This window comes from Urocampus carinirostris, chromosome 7 (assembly GCF_059441175.1).
Source record: "Urocampus carinirostris isolate Australia breed hairy pipefish chromosome 7, RoL_Ucar_1.0, whole genome shotgun sequence".
Classification (NCBI taxonomy): Eukaryota; Metazoa; Chordata; class Actinopteri; order Syngnathiformes; family Syngnathidae; genus Urocampus; species Urocampus carinirostris.
This window is the reverse complement of record NC_142355.1, coordinates 17,402,486-17,427,462: the sequence shown is the minus strand read 5'-3', so window position 1 is coordinate 17,427,462 and position 24,977 is coordinate 17,402,486. Positions and strand designations below refer to the sequence as shown.

At 39.2% G+C, this 24,977-nt stretch overlaps 1 protein-coding gene across 2 annotated transcripts in view; it reads left to right on the top strand.

Moving 5' to 3' along the window:
• Positions 1–24,977, top strand: part of znf423 (zinc finger protein 423) — a 202,600-nt gene that overhangs the window by 157,546 nt on the left and 20,077 nt on the right. For both annotated transcript variants that reach the window (XM_088339933.1, XM_088339932.1), the window contains 2 exons: positions 18,580–18,711; positions 24,292–24,407. In XM_088339933.1, the coding sequence (XP_088196059.1) occupies positions 18,580–18,711; positions 24,292–24,407 (248 nt within the window). The remainder of the gene's footprint in view (positions 1–18,579; positions 18,712–24,291; positions 24,408–24,977) is intronic.

Sequence of the window (24,977 nt, the reverse complement as noted above, 5' to 3'; positions counted from 1 at the left end):
GGTAGCAGTTTTCTGTCTTCTTTCCGTGTGCGCTGTGTGTTTAGGGTTTATTCCAACTGATTAATATTATTCCCTCCAGGCTACTTTCAAGCTTTCAATTAAGATTCTAAACAGAAATGTACTCTGCATTCATTACTCTCATCCCTCTTAACAAGCTAAAAAGTGTGTGTGCTTATTGGAAGAAGCGGTAATTCCCTGCTTTCCCGTGAAAATCCTGAGTGATGATTCCAAGGCTGGAGCAATGATGCGCGCTGCTCTCCTTGTTGAATGTTAATTAAAGTCTCATTATGATGGGATGATGCAAGGCATTCATATGAGATGCTAGTTGTTGTGGTCAATTGAAGACGTCCTGTGATGTTGTGTGTCGGCGAGCATTTTTGTACAGGCCATGTTGAGTTTTTAACTCATTTTGATAAAACTTTTGCTCATTCTGGTATCAGTTGCTGAGATGATCGTGACCTTTTTAGAGCTTCAACAAGTGATTATTTTAGATTAAAGATTATATTGTCTTTCAAATCTCATCAATCTGAATTTTATTTGAAATCAAAATGTATGAAGAAACTGTTCAACTTAGAGATTTGTTTTGCCCCCAAAAGTGAAAAAGTCTGTGAAACCGTGAATGGTTTTTCCTATAAGTTATTATAAAGCGCTGGTGTCAGAGCAAAATTTAAATTAAAGATATCATCAAGACCCCTAAAGCGGTCATTTTTTTCTCCCAACATTCTTTTTTCACACTTCTGGTTTCATTTTAATTTGTTCAAAAAAAGAATTATGAAGAGAAAAGAAAGAGTATGATCTTATGGATTGACCTATACTATATATTTTACTATATATTTTTGAAAAAAATATAAAATCCACAAATAGTAACTCATTGCGGTTTTGTTTCTTGGTGGTTTATAAGTTTATAGTTTAGTAAACACTCGAAATAAGGAGAGAATACATTAATGCAGTGATGTTCAACCACTGTGCCGCGGCACTCTAGAGTGCCTTGAGAGATCATCAGGTGTGCCGTGAGTAATTATCCAATGTCACTTTTTAAAATTTAAAATTTTATGAAACATTTTTGAATTATTTTATGCAAATATGTCTCTGTGCTGTAAAAACTCTGGGTATTATAAATTATAATGTAATTAAACATACTGTTCAGTGTCATTTTATAACATTTTTGGTAAGTGGTGTGACGCAAAATTTTTCCAATATAAAAAAAAATGCCCTGGCTCAAAAAAGGTTGAAAAACACTGCATTAATGGACATACAGGGAGAACAGGAGAAGACTGTACCGAACCCCCACATAATAAATTCCAACCTGTTCTTAAAGATCCTCTCTTTCTTTTTATCAAGTCTCCTAGGTTACCAAAAGCGGATCAGCCCTAAGGGGCGTGAGAATCAAAGAACAGCAAAATGAATGGCCAACAGTGACAAAAATGGAAACAGCGCAAAATAGTCAAAGTAATGAAAAACATTGCGTGAAAACTGTCAAAACAACGAAAAGTGAGCCAGAATATTGAAGATTTGTGTGCAATAATAGTCATGTAACAAAAAACCCTGGCATCCTCAGCAAACTGTTTTGCTGGTGTCTGAGATTAAAAACAGAATAAATTATTTACTTATCATTCCGCCCTTTTTACATCCCAAAAACAAATAAATTATAAGCAGTCTTTATCGGCCAAAAAACATAATAACAAACATTAAATGATCCACTTAACATTTGACTAAATGTGTTATTTTTATCTAAAACCTAAATAGATCTTTTTCATAGTTGAGTATAAGAATTGACAAATACCGTATTTAGTTGTTTCAAACTCACTTGTTTTTTTATTTCTCAAAGTTTGGTTGTGCGTTATACACGAGGGTTTACGTTACTACCATATTTGAAAAATTTGCTCACCACGATCACGAAACATTGGCTGCAACGATAATCAAACCTGGGTTAGGACGGCCAAAGCGCCAAATCCTTACCACTAGACAACCAATGATATAGACAACATATGAGAAGGCATTTTTTAACTCATAATACTTTTTTTTATAAATGGTATCAGAGACAATTTTTTTACGGAATGAAGAAAACAGAAAGGTATAAATGAATGAAACAAAACAAGACGAGGAAATCAGCTTTTTGGTCTATCTAATGATGATTTAGTTTTAATGGTGCGCGGTACACATTAGTACACATTACACAAATAAATATGGTATGTACGTTTGTAAATGCTGAGCCTTTGGTGAATTTTTAAATTAAAAAATGCTCTAAACAACTCATCACTTATTTTTAAAAAAAAGTTATTTTTAGTAATAAATTACTTGTAATGAATAGTTTAGTTGTAGCATATCAAAACCGTCAACATGTGTGCAATATTTTGACCTAATGTTACCCAATACAACATCTATTGCAGCTTGGTCATCCTGGAAGGGGGATTACCACTTATGTGCCCCCTTCTCAAAGTTTCTTATTTTCTTCCTGTTGGGCTTTAGAGCTTTTCCCTTGCCTTCTTGTGTCATGACCAGCACGAAGGGTAGACCCAATCGCATAACGTTTCTCACAAGTTTATTGAGATAACAGGGAAGGGCAGCACCAGCGATCCGGTGATCGCTGGACGCTGGAAGCAAGCCACTCACAGAATCCGAACGTGTTCCGAATGCGGAAGTGGATCTTCCGGAGCGGGAGATCGTGATGTCGAAGACGGGAAAAAAACAGGTCGATAGCCGGGACAGGAAAACAAAACGTGGTCGGGATAAAAAAACAGGTCGTAGCCAGGAACGGACGGAGAAAATAGGTGCAAAAAGCGGGACCGACGGGAGTCAGAGTCAAAGTGCTCGCCTTGTAGAAATACAGGTTCGCCAATGGACTGACAACAGGCGAGTGAACGGACTGGGCTTAAAAAGGACAGGGAACCAATCAGGAGGCCAGCAGCGGCTGGCGCCAAACGAGCGGGCACAGGTGATCATCATGACAACATGTCTGTTTCAGATCAGGGTATAGTGTAGTTTTTTGCAGTCTTTGGAGACATTTTATGATTAAGGACTATTCAAATAAATGCGACTTGACTTGTGGTTGACTTTGTTTTGTTGAATTTTACCTTGAACTCTTAAAAAAAGCAACCTGCCAAAATGCTCTTTGTTTTTATTCAAATCAGTTTAGTGACAAACAGCACTTTGATCTTTTTTCCCCTTTGTTAGTCACAGTGAAATGTCATCTGGCGCAATATTCCAAACTGTCTTTGTGTGAATCTGAGCTGGTGACTTTCTTACAACACTTGTTCTGTTATGTAATGTGAGAGGGAAAACCCATCCTTGTGCACACACGCTCTCACAGAATCTCCTTCCAAGACACACATGCACTGGTGCGCCACGCGGCTCTGCTCAATTTGTGCTGGCTTTCATCATACACAAACACTAAGTGTTCATCGCCATATGCCAGTCTTTCTTGCCAATCTTGCACGATTTGCTGTGTGAATGAGGGTATATTTTGGGGCAAAAAAAATATGCAAGCGCTGTAAATCGTTTATTTCACAATACTCAATCAAATATTAAAGGAAACCTAAATAAACAGTCCTGATGAGTAGACAACCCTCCATCAACCCCCATAAGTTATGTATAAAAAGATGGTATTCCTTTTAAGTAATGGATGATCCCTCTTTGTCACTCAGGCTTACGCAGGGGTGCCACGCTTATTTTAGCTCATAGTAGAAAAAAACATTCTCATTGAATTCATTTCCACTCCAGTTTATTTTAGTCTACGAAAGTGACAATAAATAGCATACAAATACTTTTTTTAATTTTGTATTTTTTAATTCATGTGCTTACTGATAATTCATAATCACTGGGAATAAAAAGCATAGCTTAATAGCAAATGTTGCTGTTAAGAGAATAATATCCTTAAACTGGCATATCTTCGGCTTGAAGTCAAGTACCATAGGTATGGGTGTTTTCTCTATGGTTAATAAAAGGTCGTCAGGAAATACAACTACAGACGCTGTCCTACTTACGAACGAGATGATCGTTCATGAGTTGCTTCAATGCTATAATTTGTATGGTATGTATGTTTAAGGTATATATAATTATATTTAAAGCTTGTATAAGTAACCTGTATTGTTTTTAAATTGAAAAATAAACGTTTAATAAAATAATATGCTCATTAACATTACAAAGCAGGCTGAATGGTAAATCATAGTACTGAAAAGCAAAGCTACACATTAGGCGTTGACATTCTGTGGTCTGTGAAGCCCTTTGCGACTCCTTGTGATTAGGGGCTATACAAAAAATATGACTTGATTTGACTAGACTAGAGATAAATAAAGTTAAGTTTAACTTTCTTTTGGGAGAGTTAGGCGGCTACCTCCTCCGTGGTAGAAAGTGAGCGAAAAAAAGTGAATTTAAAAAAAAAAAAAAGCATTTTCTCAGCCGCATCAAGCTTTCTTATTCCACTTTGATTTCAAATGAAACGGCTCGCCTTTTCTTTCACTTTACACCGACCATATCGAATGGATGCACGAGATATTAAACAATAAAATGTTATTAGCGTGATAGAGATACAGTGCAGTGTGTTTACATTACACACAAACTAGGAAGTAGAAGCCGGATTTTTTCTTCGGGTGGATGCTGGGTGACCACTCACAGCGCTACGCGGCAGAAAGAAGCACTACAGCACTGTCCTCTACTTGGAAAACGGTGCACACAATACAAAATCTAACTTTCAGCAATGCCCGGATATTTTTCGACATCCCGAAAAAAATGTTCGTATCTACCGTTTTGCGTAAGGGAGCGTCTGTACAATGGTGCCTGGTCTTGGCGTCATCCAGTGGACACTTTTAAAACTGCAAGTCAATGTTTGACGCTAGGCAGTCAGTTTTCTCTTGTGCCTCTGTTAGCATTGTCTTGCGGGACACCTTAAATGATGTGGCGGGCCACATTTGGCCCACAGGCCATGAGTATGACAACTATGGGTTAAAGTTAAGATTTAAATAGATAAACCCACCCTGCGCGTTAAGGAGTATTCAGATGATGAAAATATTGACATTTACCTCACAGAGCTAGAGATAGATGTAGAGGAGAGAGAAAATGAGGGAGAGAGAGAGGTAGTGTTTGCGTGTCTGTGGGTGGGAGGAGGATACCTGAGGGAGAACACTGCAGCATCCTTTGTCTGTGTGTGTGTGGGAGAGCAAGAGAGGCAGAGGGTGAGTAAGATGGGGGGTACACTTGGGACCCCTCCAGCACTGCAGCAGGTTTTGTGTGCGTATTGTCCAGCCCCCACACTACCAACGGGTCAATCTCACCCCGTGAACCCCCAACCCCCTCTGCACGGTTGCTATGGTAACACACCTTGAGCCGACCCCTTGGAGAGCTCCGTATTCCTCCACCTTCCATCCACCCCTCTCCTCCCGGCCACATTTTATCTCCCGCCATCTCGCTCACCCCCCCCTTTCTTGTTATCCACCTCAAACCCAAATGCACCCGTCCTCCCCCCTCCGTGCCATCCTTTTGGCATCCATAGCTGCCCTGGCATCATTGACGGCCTCGCGCCGCTTGAGCCCAAACAGAAACTGGCGCTCACCCGCCCCCTCTCTGCCCTCGCACACATTTCTTTTCATTTTTTTATATTTTCTCATTTATTTATTCATTTCAATCATGTTGCAACCAAAATCCCATTACAAAAGGAACGCATCATCTGTAAATAATAAAGGGATTAAGCCAAAGGATTATAAAAGACCCGTTGTTACAATTTTGCGATGGACCTAAAGGCGGGAAGCCGGGCAAGGTGCTCAAAAATGATGGTATTTAATCACAAATTGATCAACAAGATAACACAAATCTGGTCACTGAACAACTAAACAGTCCTAAACAAAAAACAAACCAAAGAAATAAATATGAACATGGAAAGAAGTGATGGTGGTATAAATGGGGAAAAATGAATGATTACCAGCCAACAAATTTTGTCCAAAATGCCCTTAGTCCTAAGGCTTGAGGTAATTAGGGACACGTGTGTGGTGATTGGACACACCTGTCCCAAATCTAAACCCAATAGGCGCCCTCTGGTGGAAGAGGGCACACCACAAACACACATCCCCAAAATAACTTTGAGGTGTTCTTCTATCAGTCTTTTAAACAAATGATCAATGTATTTCATCGTTGTAATAATTATTTGTTTATCCATTTGGAAATGATCACATTGTTTGAATTGCGATATATATTTTACAATTTTTGAGCTATTTTCCTCCCCCTTCTTTTTCTTACTCTTTAAAAACAATACAATGTGTACAACCTGAGACAAATATGAATTTCCTTTAGGAAAATTTCGAAATGGTATTGTACATGAACCAAAAAGTTGTTTTACAAGGTCCTGTCGTGACCAAGCGAGAGCCCAGCCCCTCACTTCTCTCACATGCTTGTTTTATAGTTCAGATGACGTCAGCTCTGTCGTTTTGGGCGGCAGTAGCTCAGGAGGTAGGAGCGCTCGTCTTGGGATCATGGGATCCCAGTTCGAATCCCGGCATGTCGAAGTGTCCTTGGGTAAGACACTGAACCCCTAATAACCCCAATAAGCAGGTTAGCATCTTACATGGCTGCAATACAAGGCCGCTATTGGGCAATGTGAAGCACACTGTAAAGCACTTTGGGAAGTCATTGACTTGAAAAGCGCTATATAAATGCAGATCATTTCATTTCATTTTAAACAGTTTCGCTAACAGCAGTGTCTGCCAAGACTCTGTGGACCAGGGGTCTCCAACATGGTGCCCACACTGTGTCATTGGGATTTTTCCAGTGGAATTACTTTTTTTTTTCAGTGGAATTACTTTTTTTTAGTGGTTGACTGATTCTTTTGAGCCCTACTTCCAAAAATTAAACTGGTTATAACATAGTAATAACGTGATGAGTTGTTATTTTGAGTTGTGAATTTCCCTGCAGGGATGAATAAAGTATCTATCTATCTATCTATCTATCTATCTATCTATCTATCTATCTATCTATCTATCTATCTATCTATCTATCTATCTATCTATCTATCTATCTATCTATCTATCTATCTATCTATCTATCTATCTATCTATCTATCTATCTATCTATCTATCTATCTATCTATCTATTTGAGTTTGAGAAGTGCATATTGAACTGGGGGTCCTTATTAATAACAAAAAAGTAGCTCTCAGCTTAAAAAAGGTTGGAGAGCCCTGGTTTGGACCAGCATTTAGCCCTGGCCATACCCCCTATGGGACATCACTGGTTGCATTTAGGGTTTTGTATCCACAGCGTTGGCCAAAGTTGAAGGTGTCTGTGTCTTCTTGGGAGGCCAGTTCAACACTACTTAGCACAGAGACTCACCAGGCCCACCACAACCGCCATTTGGTTTCACATTCCGATCTCACCAAGGCCTAGTTGTTTAAGTACTACTTAGGGAACAATAACAAATACAGCTCATTCACTCTTGTCTTCAATTTTGTTTGAGTACTTTTGTTCAGTTTCAGTTTGTGTTTGTAAATAACCCATCTTGGTAGGCGAAAGTCCTGCTAGGCGAAAGTCCTTGGAACAGTTGCCACGTCCTTTCTGGAAAGAGGCTTGACAAGCGAGAAGGGGGCAGTAATAAAGGGTTGTATCCCAGGGACCCAATGAAGCCAGTGCCAAAATAGCAATATAGCAAGACAGAGGAAAAAGGGGCGTGGGCTTTTGGGGTTAGTGGGTGCCCGAAAAACCCCAAGAGCTGCGTGTTCAGGAGTGTGGCATCTAATAGACTTAGGCGGCCACCTTAGGGACCTGCAAACTCATTTATTGCTGTGCTGCATTTTTCACTCTGAACCTGTGTGAGGTGGTGCCACCTGCTCCCTCTCTTCTGGTCAATTAGCAAACAGTGTGGAGGGTAGGAAAAGAGATTATATTCATAGCCGGGTTCAAGGATACCAACAACTGGGAAAAATTGATGAAATCATCTTCACGATTCAACTCAGCAGAGCCATTATTATATTGTTGCTGTCACGTAAATAAAAATAACCTTTGAAATGTGTCAAAATGTTCCCTCATTAAACAGTTAGTAAAGAGTAATCCAATTCGAAATATATAAATATTAAATGTATCTCAGCTTACATGTAAAAATGATCCTGTAGTGATTTGGAGTGTTTTTCACATGCACTCAATAATAAACGATCATGTTTAGCACTATGAACAGAATTTTCCACTTAAGAATATCTTTTGTAAATTATAATTTATCTTCTAGTATTGTTTACTTCTATTGTTTATTTAAATGAAAAGTACTATTGTAAAACAACTAAAATTATTAGTAAACTGTTGTGTTAGAATAATCTAGTAAAATCATAAAAAATATTTTTAGAAGGGATTTTTTTTTCCCAAAAACAACTGTTTAAATATTTAAAGGGACAGTGTCTAATATTTAGTGGCTTCTAGATAGTGTTGAGCACGTTAATTTGAAAAATTAGTTATAGTCACTACTTCTTTAAAAAATTAATCGAGTTAAGGGCCTGAGTTACTCTATAGTAAAATTAAGTCAAGTCAAGTCAAGTCATTTTTATTTGTATAGCCTTAAATCACGAAGAGTCTCAAAGGGCTTCACAGATTGTTACACTATATTACACAAACTATTTTCAACCGACAAGAGGAGTAGGTTATTCGTATGCAATGGAGTAGAAGTGAGTTTTAAGTTTAGATTTAAACATTTCCACTGAGGTTGCAGATCGAATCTCAGGGGGAAGAGCATTCCACAGCACCGGTGCCCGGATGGAGAACGCTCTCGAACCAGCAGAAGACTTCTTTGCTCTCGGGATCACCAGAAGACCAGCACTCTCAGATCGTAGGCTTCGGACCGGGACATAGGGGCAAATCAGATCAAATTTCAGCTTTGCTGAATCATTTGACTTAGCTGAACTCTTTGTAGTCTTTGTCGAGATCTTCAAAAGCTCCCGGCGTTGTGGCCGCTCGTGAGCGCTGAGTTTAAAGCGTCGGTTGTCCGGCGAGGAATAAATGGTGGAATTAGTTACATCCTCGCGTCCATCCTCGCGTCCATCTTGCTGCTTGGACTTCACACGTTTCACACATCTACCTGCACGGCAACCACGCTTCTTTGTCCTTTCTTTACGGCGCCGTCGGCGACGTTTATTAAGAGGAATAGTTGTCCACAAGGATGCCGGGTCTCTTTGAAGTTCGCTCGGTATATCATGGGCGGTATAAAAAGTGCCCGAAAAATCGAAATTTAGACGCCCACCCAACCGAATAAGTTCGTCCCTACTGTAAGTGTTTTTGGCCACACATGTGTCCAAAAGTGAAAGCAAAAAAGACAAGAGAACGGCAATAAATAGAAGATTAGCTGGAGAGCTAGCCGCGAGCATGTATCCATGCGCAGCCGCCATCTTGAAAGGATTAACTTGTTACCAGGGAAAGTAACTATTTCTGTTACTTTGAAAAGAAGTATGTCAAATAATTTTAAATGTTTTGAGGAGTATTCGAGTAGGAAATAACAGACATGTAGTTGTGTTATAGAAATATTGTAATTTTTATTGCACCTCACCATCAACATATTTATCCTACGCTTGAAATGCAACAAATATAAACAGTAAACAATATAATAAAATAGCAATATACAATCGAAAGTGAGTTTTATAAATGTAATGGGAAAAAAAATAAAAAAAATGCAGTAGCAATAGGAAAAATTATAGCCCAAAAAATCTATGCAATGCTCTGTGAGACTGATTTTCATTCATATTGTTGTGATTATTTAAGTATATTTAAAAAAAAAATTATATATATATATATATATATATATATATATATATATATATATATATATATATCCAACCATTATCAGCACTGCTTATCCTCAGTAGGGTCGTAGGGGTGCTGGAGCCCATCCCAGCTACCCTCGGGCAGTGGGCAGGGGACACCCTGAACTGGTTGCCAGCCAGTCGCAGGGGACACAGAGACAAGTCACTCGTTCATTCACACCTAGGGACAATTTGGACCATCCAATTAAACTAAAATGCATGTTTTTGGGATGTGGGAGGAAACCTGAATGCCCGGAAGAAACCCACACAAGCACGGGGAGAACATGCAAACTCCACTCAGGAAGGTTCAATCTCACGACCTTGAGAACTGTGCCGCACACGCTCAAACCACTGCGCTGCCGTTCTGCCCATATATACTGGACTGTCTCAGAAAATTAGAATATTGTGTTAAAGTTCTTTATTTTCTGTAATGCAACTAAAAAAACAAAAATGTCATACATTCTGGATTCATTACACATCAACTGAACTATTTCAAGCCTCTTATTATTTGAATATTGCTGATTTTGGCTTACAGCTGAAAAAAACTCAAAAATCCTATCTCAGAATATTAGAATACTTCCTCAGACCAAGTAAAAAAATAATTTTATAACAGCAAAACTAAATCAAACATTTGAAAATGTCCATTGATGCACTCAGTACTTGGTTGGGAATCCTTTTGCACGGATTACTGCATCAATCCGGCATGGCATGGAGGCAATCAGCCTGTGGCATTGCTGAGGTGTTATTGATGCCCAGGATGCTTCGATAGTGGCCTTCAGCTCATTTGCATTTGTAGGTCTGGTGTCTTTCATCTTCTTCTTAACTATACCCCACAAATTCTCGATGGGGTTCAGGTCAGGGGAATTAGCAGGCCAATCAAGGACAGTGATGCCATGGTCAGTGCACCAGTTACTGGTGGTTTTGGCACTGTGGGCAGGTGCCAGATCATGCTGGAAAATGAAATCCTCATCTCCATAGAGCTTTTCAGCAGATGGAAGCATGTAGTGCTCTAAAATCTCTTGGTACACAGTTGCATTTACTCTGGACTTGATGAAACACAGTGGACCAACACCAGCAGCTGACATGGCTCCCCAAACCATTGCTGACTGTGGGAACTTCACACTGGATTTCAAGCAACTTGGATTTTGCTCCTCTCCAGCCTTTCTCCAGACTCTGGCGCCTTGACTTCCAAATGAAATGCAAAACTTGCTTTCGTCTGAAAAGAGGACTTTGGACCACTCTGCAACTGTCCAGTGCTTCTTCTCCATAGCCAAAGTCAGACGCTTCTTCCGTTGTCTTGAGTTCAGAAGTGGCTTGACCATGGGAATAAGGCTATTGTAGCCCATTTCCCGGACACGTCTGTGAACTGTGGCTTTTGATACCTGGACTCCAGCTTCAGCCCACTGTCTTTGAAGCTCCCCCAAATTCTGGAAGCGGCTCTTCTTCACAATTTTGTTAAGGCTGCGGTCATCTCTCTTGATTGTGCAGCGTTTCCGGCCACATTTTTCCCTTCCAACAGACTTTTTGTGGATATGCTTTGAAACTGCACTCTGTGAACAGCCTGCTCTTTGAGAAATTTCTTTTTGTGTCTTACCCTCCTGATGGAAGGTATCAATGATGGTCCTCTGGACAGCAGTCAGATCAGCAGTCTTTCCCATACTTGTGATTTAGTTTACTGAACCAAGCTGAGTGTTTTTAAGGCTCAGGAAACCTCGCAAGGTGTTTCGAGTTAATTAGATGATTCAGGTGATTAGTTGAATAGCCTACTTGTATACTTTTTCATGATATTCTAATATTTTGAGATAGGATTTTTGAGTTTTCTTAAGCTGTAAGCCAAATTCAGCAATATTAAAATAATAAAAGGCTTGAAATAGTTCAGTTGATGTGTAATGAATCCAGAATGTATGACATTTTTGTTTTTTTAATTGCATTACGGAAAATAAAGAACTTTATCACAATATTCTAATTTTCTGAGACAGTCCAGTATATACAAATATAAATATATTATGATTTATCTAAAAAAACGAAATTACATAGTTTCTTTCCTTACAACTTATTACATGAATTATTTCTAGTCAGACAAGAAAAAAAATGAGCAGAGTGATCAGCCATCTGTCATATATATAACAATTGTTCTAATTTTAACAATTATGTTTTAGTAGTACAGTAGTGCAGTATGACAAAAAATACTGGCAGCTGAAGTACATATAAATTCTCATCTCATCTCATCTCATCTCATTAGCCGTACCGCTTATCCTCAGTAGGGTCGCGGGGGGCTGGAGCCCATCCCAGCAATCATTGGGCAGTGGGCAGGGGACACCCTGAACTGGTTGCCAGCCAATCGCAGGGCACACAGGGACAGACAACTCATTCGCTCATTCACACCTAGGGACAATTTGGACCGGCCAATTCACCTGAAATGCATGTCTTTGGAATGTGGGAGGAAACCGGAGTGCCCGGAGGAAACCCACGCAAGCACGGGGAGAACATACAAACTCCGCACAGAAAGTCTGGAGCTGGATTTGAACCCACGACAGGTTCCCATGACATGAACTGTGCCGCACAAGCGCTAACCACTGCGCCGCCGTGCTGCCAAATTGAACTGTCAAAATAGTTTCAATTTTTCAATTCAATATTTTTATTTTTTGTCTTATGCTTTTTGATCTATCTCCAAATGTAAGGGGCCTCACAGAGATTAAAAAGTTAATTGCCATCTAGTGGAGAACTTTGATTGCAAACGCCTGGTTAATGTCGAATGCACTATCGTGTGTCAGAGTGATTTTATTTACAACATTCTCTAAATTATATAATTAATACCCATTTTTGTGTCATATCCTAACTTCCATTAAGGTGTAATGTGCTATCACAATGTGGTACCCGTGCAAAAGTTTGTCGAAAATGTCAAAGTCATTAAAGTGTGCAAAAAGCTCCTGTTTTATATATTTGTTCAGTTACAAAATCCAAACACTAGCCTTGGCTGTGGTTGTCTTCTTTTTGTCTCTTTCATCCCGTTATCCCCTGTGTCCTTCGTCCCAGCGTGGGCTTACCGTGCGCCAGCTCGTACCCGTGCAAGCGCGCGGGCATCAATTGCACGCTGTGCAAAGGGTCGCCCGGCAACTTTCTCATCTCGCTATGGGTCACACACACAAATGTTCCGTCCCAGAGGGAGATGGCATCCCGAGCGCCCGGGACCCACGCATACTGATCAAAACAATGTATTTGTCACAAAAAAGAGCGGCGCGCACACACACAACTGCACAGTGCCTGGGGGCCTGTGCCCATGCCCAATTATATGACTATAAGTAAAAATGTTGTTCTTTTTCTGTTCGTATCCTTTTTCCAATCGGCTATAAAATCAACTGCCTGTATTTAAAAGTTCTTCTGTGAACTACAAATCAAAATGATTTATAGTATATTTTTCGGCTTTAAGCACAACTTAAAACCCCAAATTGTCCAGAAATGTGAAAGTGCGCCTTATTAGCTGGTGTGCCCTATGTACTGCAGAATGCCTAGATAAGATTGGAAACACATACAACAATTATAGGTATGCGTGACGGTATACTACAGTATTTATTCAATGATTGTGCTATGATTGATTAACCAATAAACATCACCGACCAAATTCGCAAAATATTGTGTTAAATGAGAAATGAACTCTAGTAGACCACCAGAGGTATCAATGAAAATGCATTAGACCATATCTCATCATCACACTGTTTTTACTCACGGTGCCAGAAACACTGAATTGCATAGTGCATTCTGTTGGGTTAGACCAGACTTGGCACTCTAGTACTTGAAGCCAGGTTTTTCTTCAGGTTTCTTCTCAGCACGGGTGGTAGGAGCTTGCTAATAATCCTGGTGATGGAATCACTTGTATTGGAGCAGAGAAACCTCAAAATTTGTACTGGACATGCGGCCCTCTGGGACCAGATTGCCCAAGTTCTGGGTTAAGCAGTCTCTCCAATTCTTCACGAATGTTAGAGCAGTTTTTTTCAACCAGTGTGCCATGAGACCTTGTCTAGTATGCCGCTGGAATTTGCCCAATTTTATCTTTCCAAAAAATATCAGGCCATTTTTCAGTATTTTCTCAATCTTCAGACGAGGAACTCTGATAGTAATTTATATCAGTAGGTGGCAGTAGATTTTTTTATATCATTTTTATATACTAATTATCTGCTCATGAGGTAGCACAGTACTGTACATTTAATTTGTTTAACAAAGCGGTTTAAGATAGCACTGTAAAAAATAAAAACGTAAAAAATATAAAGCACATCATTCTTTTTTATTTTAATTATTATTTTCTTCTTTTTATATGCTAATTATCTGTTTATGAGGTAGTACAGTGAAATATTTGACATAACTTAATTTTCAAACATTTTCCACGGACGGTGTGCCTCGGAACTTTTTTATATATGAAAGTGTACCTTGGTTCAAAAAGGGTTAAAAATCTTTCAACAAAATACGATACAATATCTTACGTATATATGTTCAACTGCAACGTTATCGACGCACAGGTGAAGAAGTTACCATTTAGACTTAATAATACAATAGTCTATTGATGCAGTTTTAAATGGTAAAGAGACGGTTCAACCTATCAGAATGCAATATGTAAATACGTGTTTTAGGCACCGAAAAATAGTGTGATAATGAGACAAGATCTAATGCCTTTTCGTACGTCACCTGTATTACTAGTGGTCTCATTGTAACTTGTCAAGGCTTCCATTGCCACTCCCCAAGTCTGATTCCTGTTGTATACAATGTTTTCCGATTGGTCAGCCACACTCATCAATCTTTGCATCAATATATTCCGTAAGTGTTTGAAGAGCCTGATTGTTATACACAGTTACACAGTGCGCTTTATAGTGCTGAAAATACGGCAATTGAATGTCTCCCACGAGAATCAACCCTCTCTCAAAGTGACCTTTTTCCGTCAATGATAATGAACTTCCAAACGTCTCCGCGGGCCTCGGACACTCTGGCGCCAAACACAAACCAGAAGCCTTTGAGGTTTGCCTTTTCGTGCAAATAGGGTGATATAAACAGCTATGCTGAGCATATAACACACACACACACACACACAAGGATATTGAAGTAAGCTTAGGACACCCTTGTCGGCCTTTGAGGCAAGTAAGGCAAGGCAGGAATCTTTGTGCGCTTGTCAGTATGAGTGTCATGGACGAAAGAGTGAATATGTTATTAACCTCACAATAGCCTGCAGCTTGTTGTGCTGACTGGCAAAATGTGCATAAACAAATAGTGTTTCTATTTCATTTTTATTCCTCCCACTTATCACAGGACGTAGAGATGAGCATTGTCTTACATATTACAAATTGTTTGATCGTGATTCACTCTACTCTCGATATTTTGCTCTTCATAATTTCTGTATTTCATACTTCATGACAACACCTGTAAAGCGCATCGTTTTAAAAACCCGTGGGGGGAAAACAAAACGTTATGCTGAATACTGTCCATACTTTACTATAGCGTGTTGCAATTTACACACAGTTTGTACAGGTAAATGTTTATGTGCATACCTTCTAACGTAGCTAGCTGGTTTAGTTTTGTGCCGTAGTTCAGTTTCAACTTATAAGCGCCAAACTTATATTGCATGGTGCACATGCAAAAAAATTATTTATGCTAATGTGGGCCATGCTTCGTTGTGCTTTGAGCGCACTAAAAATCTAGTGCTGAAAACTGGTGTCCTTTTATATACTAATATCTAGCAGTCTTCTTCTATGCCAAAAACTAGCATTGTCTTGGTCTACACTGAAAGCAAGGTTTGTCAGTCTTGTCTTCATCTATACAGAAAACTAGCATCATCGTCTTCCGCACTTTAAATTATCTTTTTTTTTAATGTTAAACAATGTCTTACTGTACACCATGCCAAAAGAAAAAAAAACATTGTCTCATTCAACACTAAAAGCTAGCATTGTCTTGGCCTGTGCCAAAAAAACATTTTTACCGAATACTTCTACACCTTAAATTAGCATTTTCTTTTGTATTTTCAAATTAAGGATCTTATCCTACACTAAAAAATAGTGTTCCCCTCTCCTACTCCAAACCTACCATCATTTTATTTTATCGTCGTCTTTCCAAAAGTAGGGTCTTGTCTTCTTCCACTCTTTTGATCTAGTATTTTCTTAATCTGCTTCAAAATTACTATTATCATATTCTATGTCAAAACCAAGTCTTTTCTCATTCCACACCAAAAGCTAGTGTTGCTTTCTCTTTCACCGACAACTAGCATTGTCTGTCTTCTTTTACTACCCAAAACTAGCATCATCTTCTACACTAAAAACTAATGCTCTTTATTGCCAAAAACTGGCTATATCTTTCTTAAAATTAGTGTTATTATCAGATTTGGCTAAAGCTGGCATAGTCATTTTCAATAGTTCATCTGCATCATTACATAAGACTCACCAATGAAATGTGGACATGTATTATGATTCTGAGAATACAGCAACAGCATATGCAAGTAGTGGCACTAAGTATCAGTATTTGGCTAATACTTAGCCTTATTCCAACGCACTCACTTCCGCCCTAGAGTAGTCAGAAAATGTATGTTTACTACGCACAATTAAAAGTGTACTCATTCCTTAGAATTATATGGCATTTTAAAAGGCAATCTCATCAATATAAAAGTTCTAGTAGTATCAATATGTGTACTACTTGAAAGTTGAATACTTGTACTGGTATCAGTCCCCCCCGAAAAAGTGTATCAAACTCTGTTAAGGACTTTGGGAATGTGAGGGATAGTGGCACCTTTTAATTTGGTTTTCCGAGCAGAGATCTTTAAGCAGAAGGCAAAAATAGTGCAGATGTGGGCAGCAGATGGACACATAGCCTTATGAAAAAGAGCAATCTGGCTCTTTAATAAAAAAAGAAAAAAAGAGGAAAGAAAAACATTTTTATCAAGGCATGTGGTGCAGATCCGAGTTGTGTTACTATATAGTTCCTTATGAAAAACTGTGACGCACCAAATTATACAGATGTGCACTAATAAAAGTTGCAATAAAAACTTGAGTGTGATACCATTATATCATGAAATTATGGACGATCTGTCCCAACAATTTTAATGGGAGAAGCAAATGGGCTTCGGGCCGTCCAAATTAATCAGCAACCGAGGGACCGAGACGGAAATAAATGGAGTGAGTGACGAGCTAAAAGGGGTGGACGGTGGCGGTGGGCGGATAACGAGGACCGAAAAAGGGTAGGGAGAGATTCCTCATAGCCCCAGTGGGGAGGACAGGCAATTACCAGTTGGGGCATTGGGAGCACTGGGACATTCGGGTGTTCAGTGTACAGAAGGAGATGTGAAAGGAAAGCAGAAAATGTGGCGTGAATGAGACCGGATGGACGTGATGTATCCCGAATAAAAATGTCCTCTATTTTTTTTTTCTTTCATTTTATTCAGCCAAGAATTACTTAAAAACATTCACTCAGCAACTAGAAAGGCAGCAGTCTGGAACATCCTAACAGACTTTTATTTCACTTGGAACAGACGTAGTCACATATTATATTGATATTAAAGCACAGTCATATATTTTCTAAACACGAGCACTTCTAAAAACGATAATTTCCATTTACTCGTTTTATTACGGAACAAACATTTTGCTAAAGATACACCGGAAAATCAAGGATACGAGCATTCCCAGAGTCCAACACTAGAGGCCGCTCACCTATTTAGACTGCTCACTGGCCATGCTACCGCTCTTATTAATGGCACTTGCCTTATGCATTTACGTAACAAGGGGAGGCAGAGACAACTTTCCTTGGATAATTTTTTTTTCCAAAAAAATTTAGAAAGTGTTGCGAGTACAGCTAAAAGGCAAAAATAAAGTGATTAATAGAAACCGACACAGTCCCAAAACAAATTTTCCGTAAAAAAAACATTTGCACGTATGTATGTGCTTACAGTCAAATATTGTATTATTAAGTCTAGTCAAGTCAAGACATTTTTATTTGTATAGCCCTTAATCACAAAGAGTCTCAAAGGGCTTCACAGGTTATTACACAGACTATTTTTTCAGACTATTATTACACCATCCCCTGATCTGGAACCAACATGAGGGCAAGGAAAAACTCAAAAACCTCAACATGAGGAAAATGAAGAAACCTTGAGAAGGGACCGCACATGTGGCATCCGCCTTCCAGGATTACCAGACAGCAAAGGATGTTGCAATCACAACAATCACAAATAATACAGAGATATTACTAACTAATCTACGTATAGCACTTATTATCTCGGTGCGACTTTTTGGTGTTTTTGTTTTTTGTCAACATATTAATGCATTTATACACCGGAATAGTTTTTAAATGGTAAATGGTCTGCATTTATATAGCGCTTTTCAAGTCAATGTGCTTCAAACTTACCCATTCACACACACACCAATAGGGAGTCAGCCATGCAAGGCGCCTACCTACTTATAGGGGGCATTAGGGATTCAGTGTCTTAGTGACATATAACATGGAGGAGCCGGGAATCGAACCTGCGACCTCTTGATCCCAAGACGAGCACTCTACCTCCTGAGCTAGTCTTTAATCCATGGTATATACCCGACCAACAGAGAATACTGTTTCGCTATCACAATCCTATGTTGCTTTTACCCTGCCCCATGAAATTTTCAAGACTGTGTCTATCCTACTCGTGTCAACTTCTGTCACTAACTTACGGTGTTGGTCCTCCTGCTGTACCTGCTCCAAACATCTGTCGTTGTTGCTGTATTATTAAGTGTCAAATATGTTCCTGTTTTTTTTTTTTTTTCCTTGGCGTTGCCGGATCCAGCGTTAACGTGCATATGTATCTGTGTCCTATTTGCAGAGGAGGGCATCAATCACGAGTGCAAGCTGTGTAACCAGATGTTTGACTCACCCGCCAAGCTGCTCTGCCACCTGATAGAACACAGTTTCGAAGGCATGGGAGGTACCTTCAAGTGTCCCGTCTGCTTCACAGGTGAGAGGGAAAACAACAGCCAATGTTCACCTTCAAGGACAAGTCTGAACTTTTGAGGCTTTCAGTGTTTCCCAGTGAATTTTGTGAGACCCTGGTCGGTGGATGGTCCGGGGGGCTGGTGGGGGGTTCTTCTTTGATGCTTTACTGTAGGGGTGGGCTATAATGGGAACTTTTTGTCGATCCAAACCAAGTAAGTTGAGGGAGTGTCAATTGATACCGATACTTTTTGCTTGTAAATATCATAATTAAATAATTGAACCCTTCCCCTTAAGTTATTTTACAATATTTCATTTTTTTATTCAAAAACATTGTAAACTTTAACAATATACAAAATTAATAATAATGTAACTTTAACCTGTGGAGTCCTTAGAAACATTTTGTGCTTAATGGCTATACAAATAAATGTGACTTGACTTGAATAGAAATATTTATATTACAGTTGTTACAAAACACTTCCAAGAGAGTCAACCCAAAAAAAGCAGGTATGTAACGAAAATACAATTACTGTATAACGTGGGTCCGGAACCTTTTTTAACCCAAGAGATATAAAAGCAAAAATATGTTGATTTTTTTTGTTTTGTTTTTTTGAGAGAGAGAGAGAGCCACACCATATACTTTAAGACAATATTCAACAAAACCACCAAACACGCACTCCAGACAAAAGTTAATTCTTCAGCACATTTAATTTCACAGTTTCACTTTGATGGTTTGATAACATCTATGAAATAAAATAACGTCAGAGCCTGTGTACCATATCAAAATAAATAAACTACTTAAAATGTGTCTCGCCCCACAGTTACTTAAGAGTGTTGAGGCTCATTTTCGCTGCCATTTTTGGTCCCAGATAATGGTTTAAAAAAAAGGTGCAAGCAAAAGTCTTGTTGTCACAAAATACGGCAAACGAGGATACATACTTATTTAACTTCAGTGCAGACGGCGCTGGGCAAGAAGGAGTAAACGCGTCCTGTTACGTATATACACACGTATAGCTTCGCCCATTCTACCGCGCACCCAATCAAATTGCTTCATTGCTCTGGGTGCTTTGCTAGAGCTTACAGGTAAAACATTTGTTTTGAGTTAAAACACAACATGCAAAACATTTTGAACATAAAGTCAGTATTGCAAATAAAGTGGCAATTGTCTCTCATTTGCCAAGGGCACTGGGTCTGAGGGAGTAGGGCCAATGTCCACCACAGCACTATTTTTCCCCCTAGTCGCCGAGTGTTAAAAAAATGTGTGGGAAAATGTGACACTTGTCAAAATGTGACACTTGTCAATGTCACATTTTGCCGAACCGTGTAATTACAGTGATGGCCGGGCGGGACAAACACAGAGTGCGCACTTTAGCACAAGGTGAGGGGGTGAATTACAAAAATACGTTGGGCGCACACACTATGACATTTGCAATAATTTATTTAATGAAAACTCCGATTAGGTTTTCATTTATATTTAATTAAAAATACAAAGACCCCTCGCTACTTTGTGCTTCGGTCACCACTGGTTCACTGCTTCGTAGATTTTGAATTAAATTGAATTATCTTTATTGTCTCTGGTATCAACGCATTGTGCATTGTGTTTTAAGCAGACAGCACACAGCAAATGCTATCACTCGGGTATGTTAGGGAAGGCTTTGTGTGCCGTATGGGTTTGACTGTGTGTGCACGACTGTGATTGGCTGGTATATGCTGTCAGTGAAACACCTGGGGTAGGCCGCACAAGTCAATGTGGACGATCTGCCTGCCGAAAACAAACTGCGGAGCACGGCTGCAGCTGAGTTAATATTTCAGCAACTCGTTTCATTGAAAATCAGACTCTTAAGGAAAGTTAGAAGAGCAAAAAAATGCTGATCACAAGCGGGTGCTCCATGGATTGTTATCAGGTACCGGGAATTGACTGAGGCAACTTCGGGAGTGAAGGGAATAGCAAGGCTCCAGGTCTGGCCTACTGCTACAGCTAGGCTAATAACTCTCTTAAGCCACCCCTGCTCAGGCCGTTTCTCACGAACGCCAGATCCATTACCCATGAAATGGATGACCTGGCACTACAACTGGGGAAACTGATACATCCGGGACGGTTGTATTTTAATCATCGCGGAGACCTGGCTCAATTTGAGGTCTCCCGATGCCAGCAAGCATCTAGCCGCCCACTCAAAAAATGTTTTCTTGCACTAAGTATCTATCTATCTATCTATCTATCTATCTATCTAAAAGCAGAAACCATTTAAAACCATTCATTCAACTGCAATTCTGTGTTCCATGTTTTCTTTTTAAATCTATTGTTGTTATTGTGTTACAGTCGTATACTGTATTTTCACGACTGTAACGCACACCTAAAAGCCTTTATTCTTTTCAAAAGCTGACCATGAGCCTTATAATACAGTGCGCCTTATATATGGATTTCTATTCAGTCGCAAAGTCTTGCAACTTAGGCAAACAGCCGCCGACTAGATTTTTCTCTGTAGGCAAAGTAGTCCGCGGTGTAACGGTGTATATACCAGCGTTTCATTTCATAACCAATGTGTTAATCATCATTTTAATCGGTCACTATTCGCTAAAGTTATTCAGAGGTAAAGGAGGCTCTCATAGACTAAAGCGGGGAAAAACTAAGCCTGCAATTTGCCGAAAAAGATTTGAATCACAAGTTTGGTTGCTCTTCGGCCTGGAGAAAACATTTTAACTACTGTAAGCTGTATTTGTAAACAGGAATTATGGGGCTAAACAGACAGCTATCAACAAGCAATGTCCATCGATGCAGATACTTCTCGCAGATTTTTTTTTTATATATATATATGTCGGCATTATTGCGTTTTTGGAGTGTGAAAATATTTTACAAGGTTGGATTTACTACACTCAAAAGGACTATGGTTGCGTATTATTATCGAACGTGATGGCTGCAAAATGACTTTGGTGAGCTACCCCGGCTTTATATTTCCCCAGTATCTTGTTTCAGACTGATCTTGATGTTTCTGTGATGAGTCTATTTTCAAATTCAATTTAATTCAATACTTTGCTGTCACACAGTTGCCAGCGAAAAAGAAAATAGAAACTAAGAAATGGTTGGCATTTAAACAGTTTAACCTTCCTAATGATATGCGGAATGACTCATTTGAGTGATTGGTGACATCGTACAGACACGTATTTGCTTTTTTTTGAGCTGTCAGAATGTTAAGGGGGTTAAAAGTTTCACTGAACTATCTGACTGTTTTGTTGACGTTCCAATTGTAGCGCCTTATAGTCCAGTGCGCCTTATGTATGACAAATATATGACAAAAAAATATTTTTGGGGGGTGCGCCTTACAACCCGGTGCGCCTTAAAGTCGTGAAAATACGGTACTCTGTCGGTAATTACGTCATCTCAAGGTAAGTTTGACCCTAGGGGGCTTTTATGAAGCGCGATGTGACTTCTCAGATTTTAACTTTTCTCTGGGATTCTGGACCCCGTTAACCGAGGGATTAATGTATATTTTTTAACAATACAAAATGGTGAGACTCTGGCGGGACCAATTAAACCCTGTCAGCCCACTAGAATCTTCTTAAGTTTTGGAAACACTGGGCTTTGGTTGTCTTTAAAACCCTCCTCCTTTGTTTGGGACGTTATTAGTATGCATTTTTGTTCAAGGTAATATTCCCCAAATTGTCCACTCATGCAACATGATGTACGCTCCCCCACCCTATGCCGATTCTGTATCTGCATCTTCCTGCACTTAAGGTCCCCATGTCATTTGTCTCTCTCTTGGCCTCACGCCGTTGTTGAGTTGAGTCTTGTGTTGTGCGCCCGTTCCCCAGGTACGCAGTAATGTTTTAAACTTTAACTCTATTCCTGGGTGCCCTATGAATTAGTAAAATAGCCACCACTCCAGTGGGGAGTCTTAATAATTCAACACATACACACTCAGTGAAAACCAGAAGTTTACTGAAACAAAAGAGCAGCAAAAGAAGGAACGATCGAGAAAAAAAACCTTGTATGAAACAACACTGGAGCAGAAGTTAAAAAAGGGGAGATAATTTATTGATAAATATCACAAGGTCTGCTGAGGATAGCTCTTCTTGTTTTCTGGGCTTATTTCCCCTGTTGCTTCTCTCTTTGATGCCACTCTTCCATTTTCTGTTAACGTGTGACTGTTGCTACGACGACTTTTTGTTATATTTTGTTAATTGGACAGTAATTATGTTCTTTGCAAGCAGGAAAAATCAGTTTTCAAGATTACTGCAGGTCTTGCACATCATTGGGGCCGGTCAAGCTGTTTCTTTCTGCTTCTAATGTTATTGCTTAAAGGCGTAACTGTTTTTTGCCCATTTCTCGATAGTTTTTATTTGATTTATTTTACCAAAAAGTGTCTTCTAAATTGCAAAATAATAGCACTCATTTAATGATTACTTTTTCTTATTTAAATGTTTTCATTCTTTTCTTCATTAGAAAATTTGCCATATTTTACCAAGAAAATAAAACTAATAAAGCCGATAAAAGTAGTGAAATAAGGAAAAACATTACCTATCATGGTGGGGGAAAAATCGACACTCAACCCTGGAAATTACCACATGAAGCGAACATTTGACTTCATTTTAAGCATTATTGTGGTTGTTTTATGGTCGTTTCACTTTTTCATTTAGAGCCTTAGTTAAAAAATCCTTACATTGAGCAAAATTGTGAGCCCAGGAGGGATGGGATGTTTTGTTGTAGGTAAAAAGACAAAAAAGTACCAGTATTATTACCAGTAATATTTTTGAATCATTTGATTGGTTGGATATTTTTAAATCATGTCATGTCATGTTTATTTGTATAGCCCTTAATCACAAGGAGTCTAAGAGGGCTGCACAGACCACAGATTATTGCAAACCACAGACTATTATCACACCATCCCCTGATCTAAAACCTACATGAGGGCAAGGAAAAACTTAAAAACCTCAACATGAGGAAAATGAAGAAACCTTGAGAAGGGACCGCACATGAGGTAATCCCCCTTCCAGGATGGCCAGGCTGCAATGGATGTTGCAATAACAAAAAATACACAGAAATTGTCAACATAAAATATAGGTCATTCATAAGCTATAGCATAGATTTGTGTTTTAAGCCTAGATTTAAAGAGTTCAACTGAGGTTGCGGGCGGAATCTCAGGGGGTAGAGCATTCCACAGCACTGGGGCCCAAATGGACAACACTGTTGAACCTGCGGATCTCTTCTGCGGATCACTAGTAGACCAGCATTTTCAGAGCGAAGGTTCCGGACTGGAACATAGGGGGAAATTAAATCTGAAATATATGAGGGAGCTAGTCCGAATAAAGATTCAAACGAGGAAAATAGTCTGATATGGAAGATGACATATAATTGTTCTTAGTTTTTAAATGTTTAAAATAAAATTATGAAATTCATAAAACTAAACAATTTGATCTGCTTAACATCTACTTATTTTATGTTTTATTTGAACAAAAAAACAGATTCCAAATGTCGTAACGTTGTAAAGACAAAATCATCTGCCAAGAGGGCAAGAATCATTAATACATGTATTTTCTCGATTGATTTAGGGGAAACAAAAATCAATGCTTGAGGGATTGGTTTAATCTATGTTCTTTTTCCCTTTAGTGTTTGTTCAGGCCAACAAGCTGCAGCAGCACATCTTTGCAGTCCACGGTCAAGAAGACAAGATATACGACTGCTCGCAGTGTCCTCAGAAATTCTTCTTTCAGACTGAACTGCAGGTTGGTTGACTCCATTTCATATATAATCAGTTAAAGCTTGAAACCTTTTAGGAGGCTGAGCGATTGCAGCATGACATCTTGTGACTGCAAGTGCAATGCCATTTTTATGTGCGTGTTTGTATATGAATGAAAATATGGGATCAGTCACCCAGTACGGGGCTCAGATTGGCTGTAGCATGATCAGTTTTGAGAATAATTGCTGCTTTTTTAAATACTAATCTACTGGAGTTGTCACCCACGTCACCTTCTTCACCTCATGAACACTATAAACTACCATATTTATTCATGCATAATGCCCACTCCTCACCTTTGATGGAAAATCAGTAAACAATGTTGTTTTACTTTTTCTCAGCTCGAACTTTGCATTGTATGTCACAGTGTCGTGTGGCGATTTATTGCAATGGGATTCGAACCCAGATGGCAGCGGTGACTGTGCCAATTCCTAACCACTGGACCAATAGGTTTATAATCGACATAGAGTATCTCGTCACACGAGATTTTCTTACGGTTCCACATTACTAAATATGTGGGGCGTTGTCAAGAAATTATTTCAATCGAGGCCCCACATAT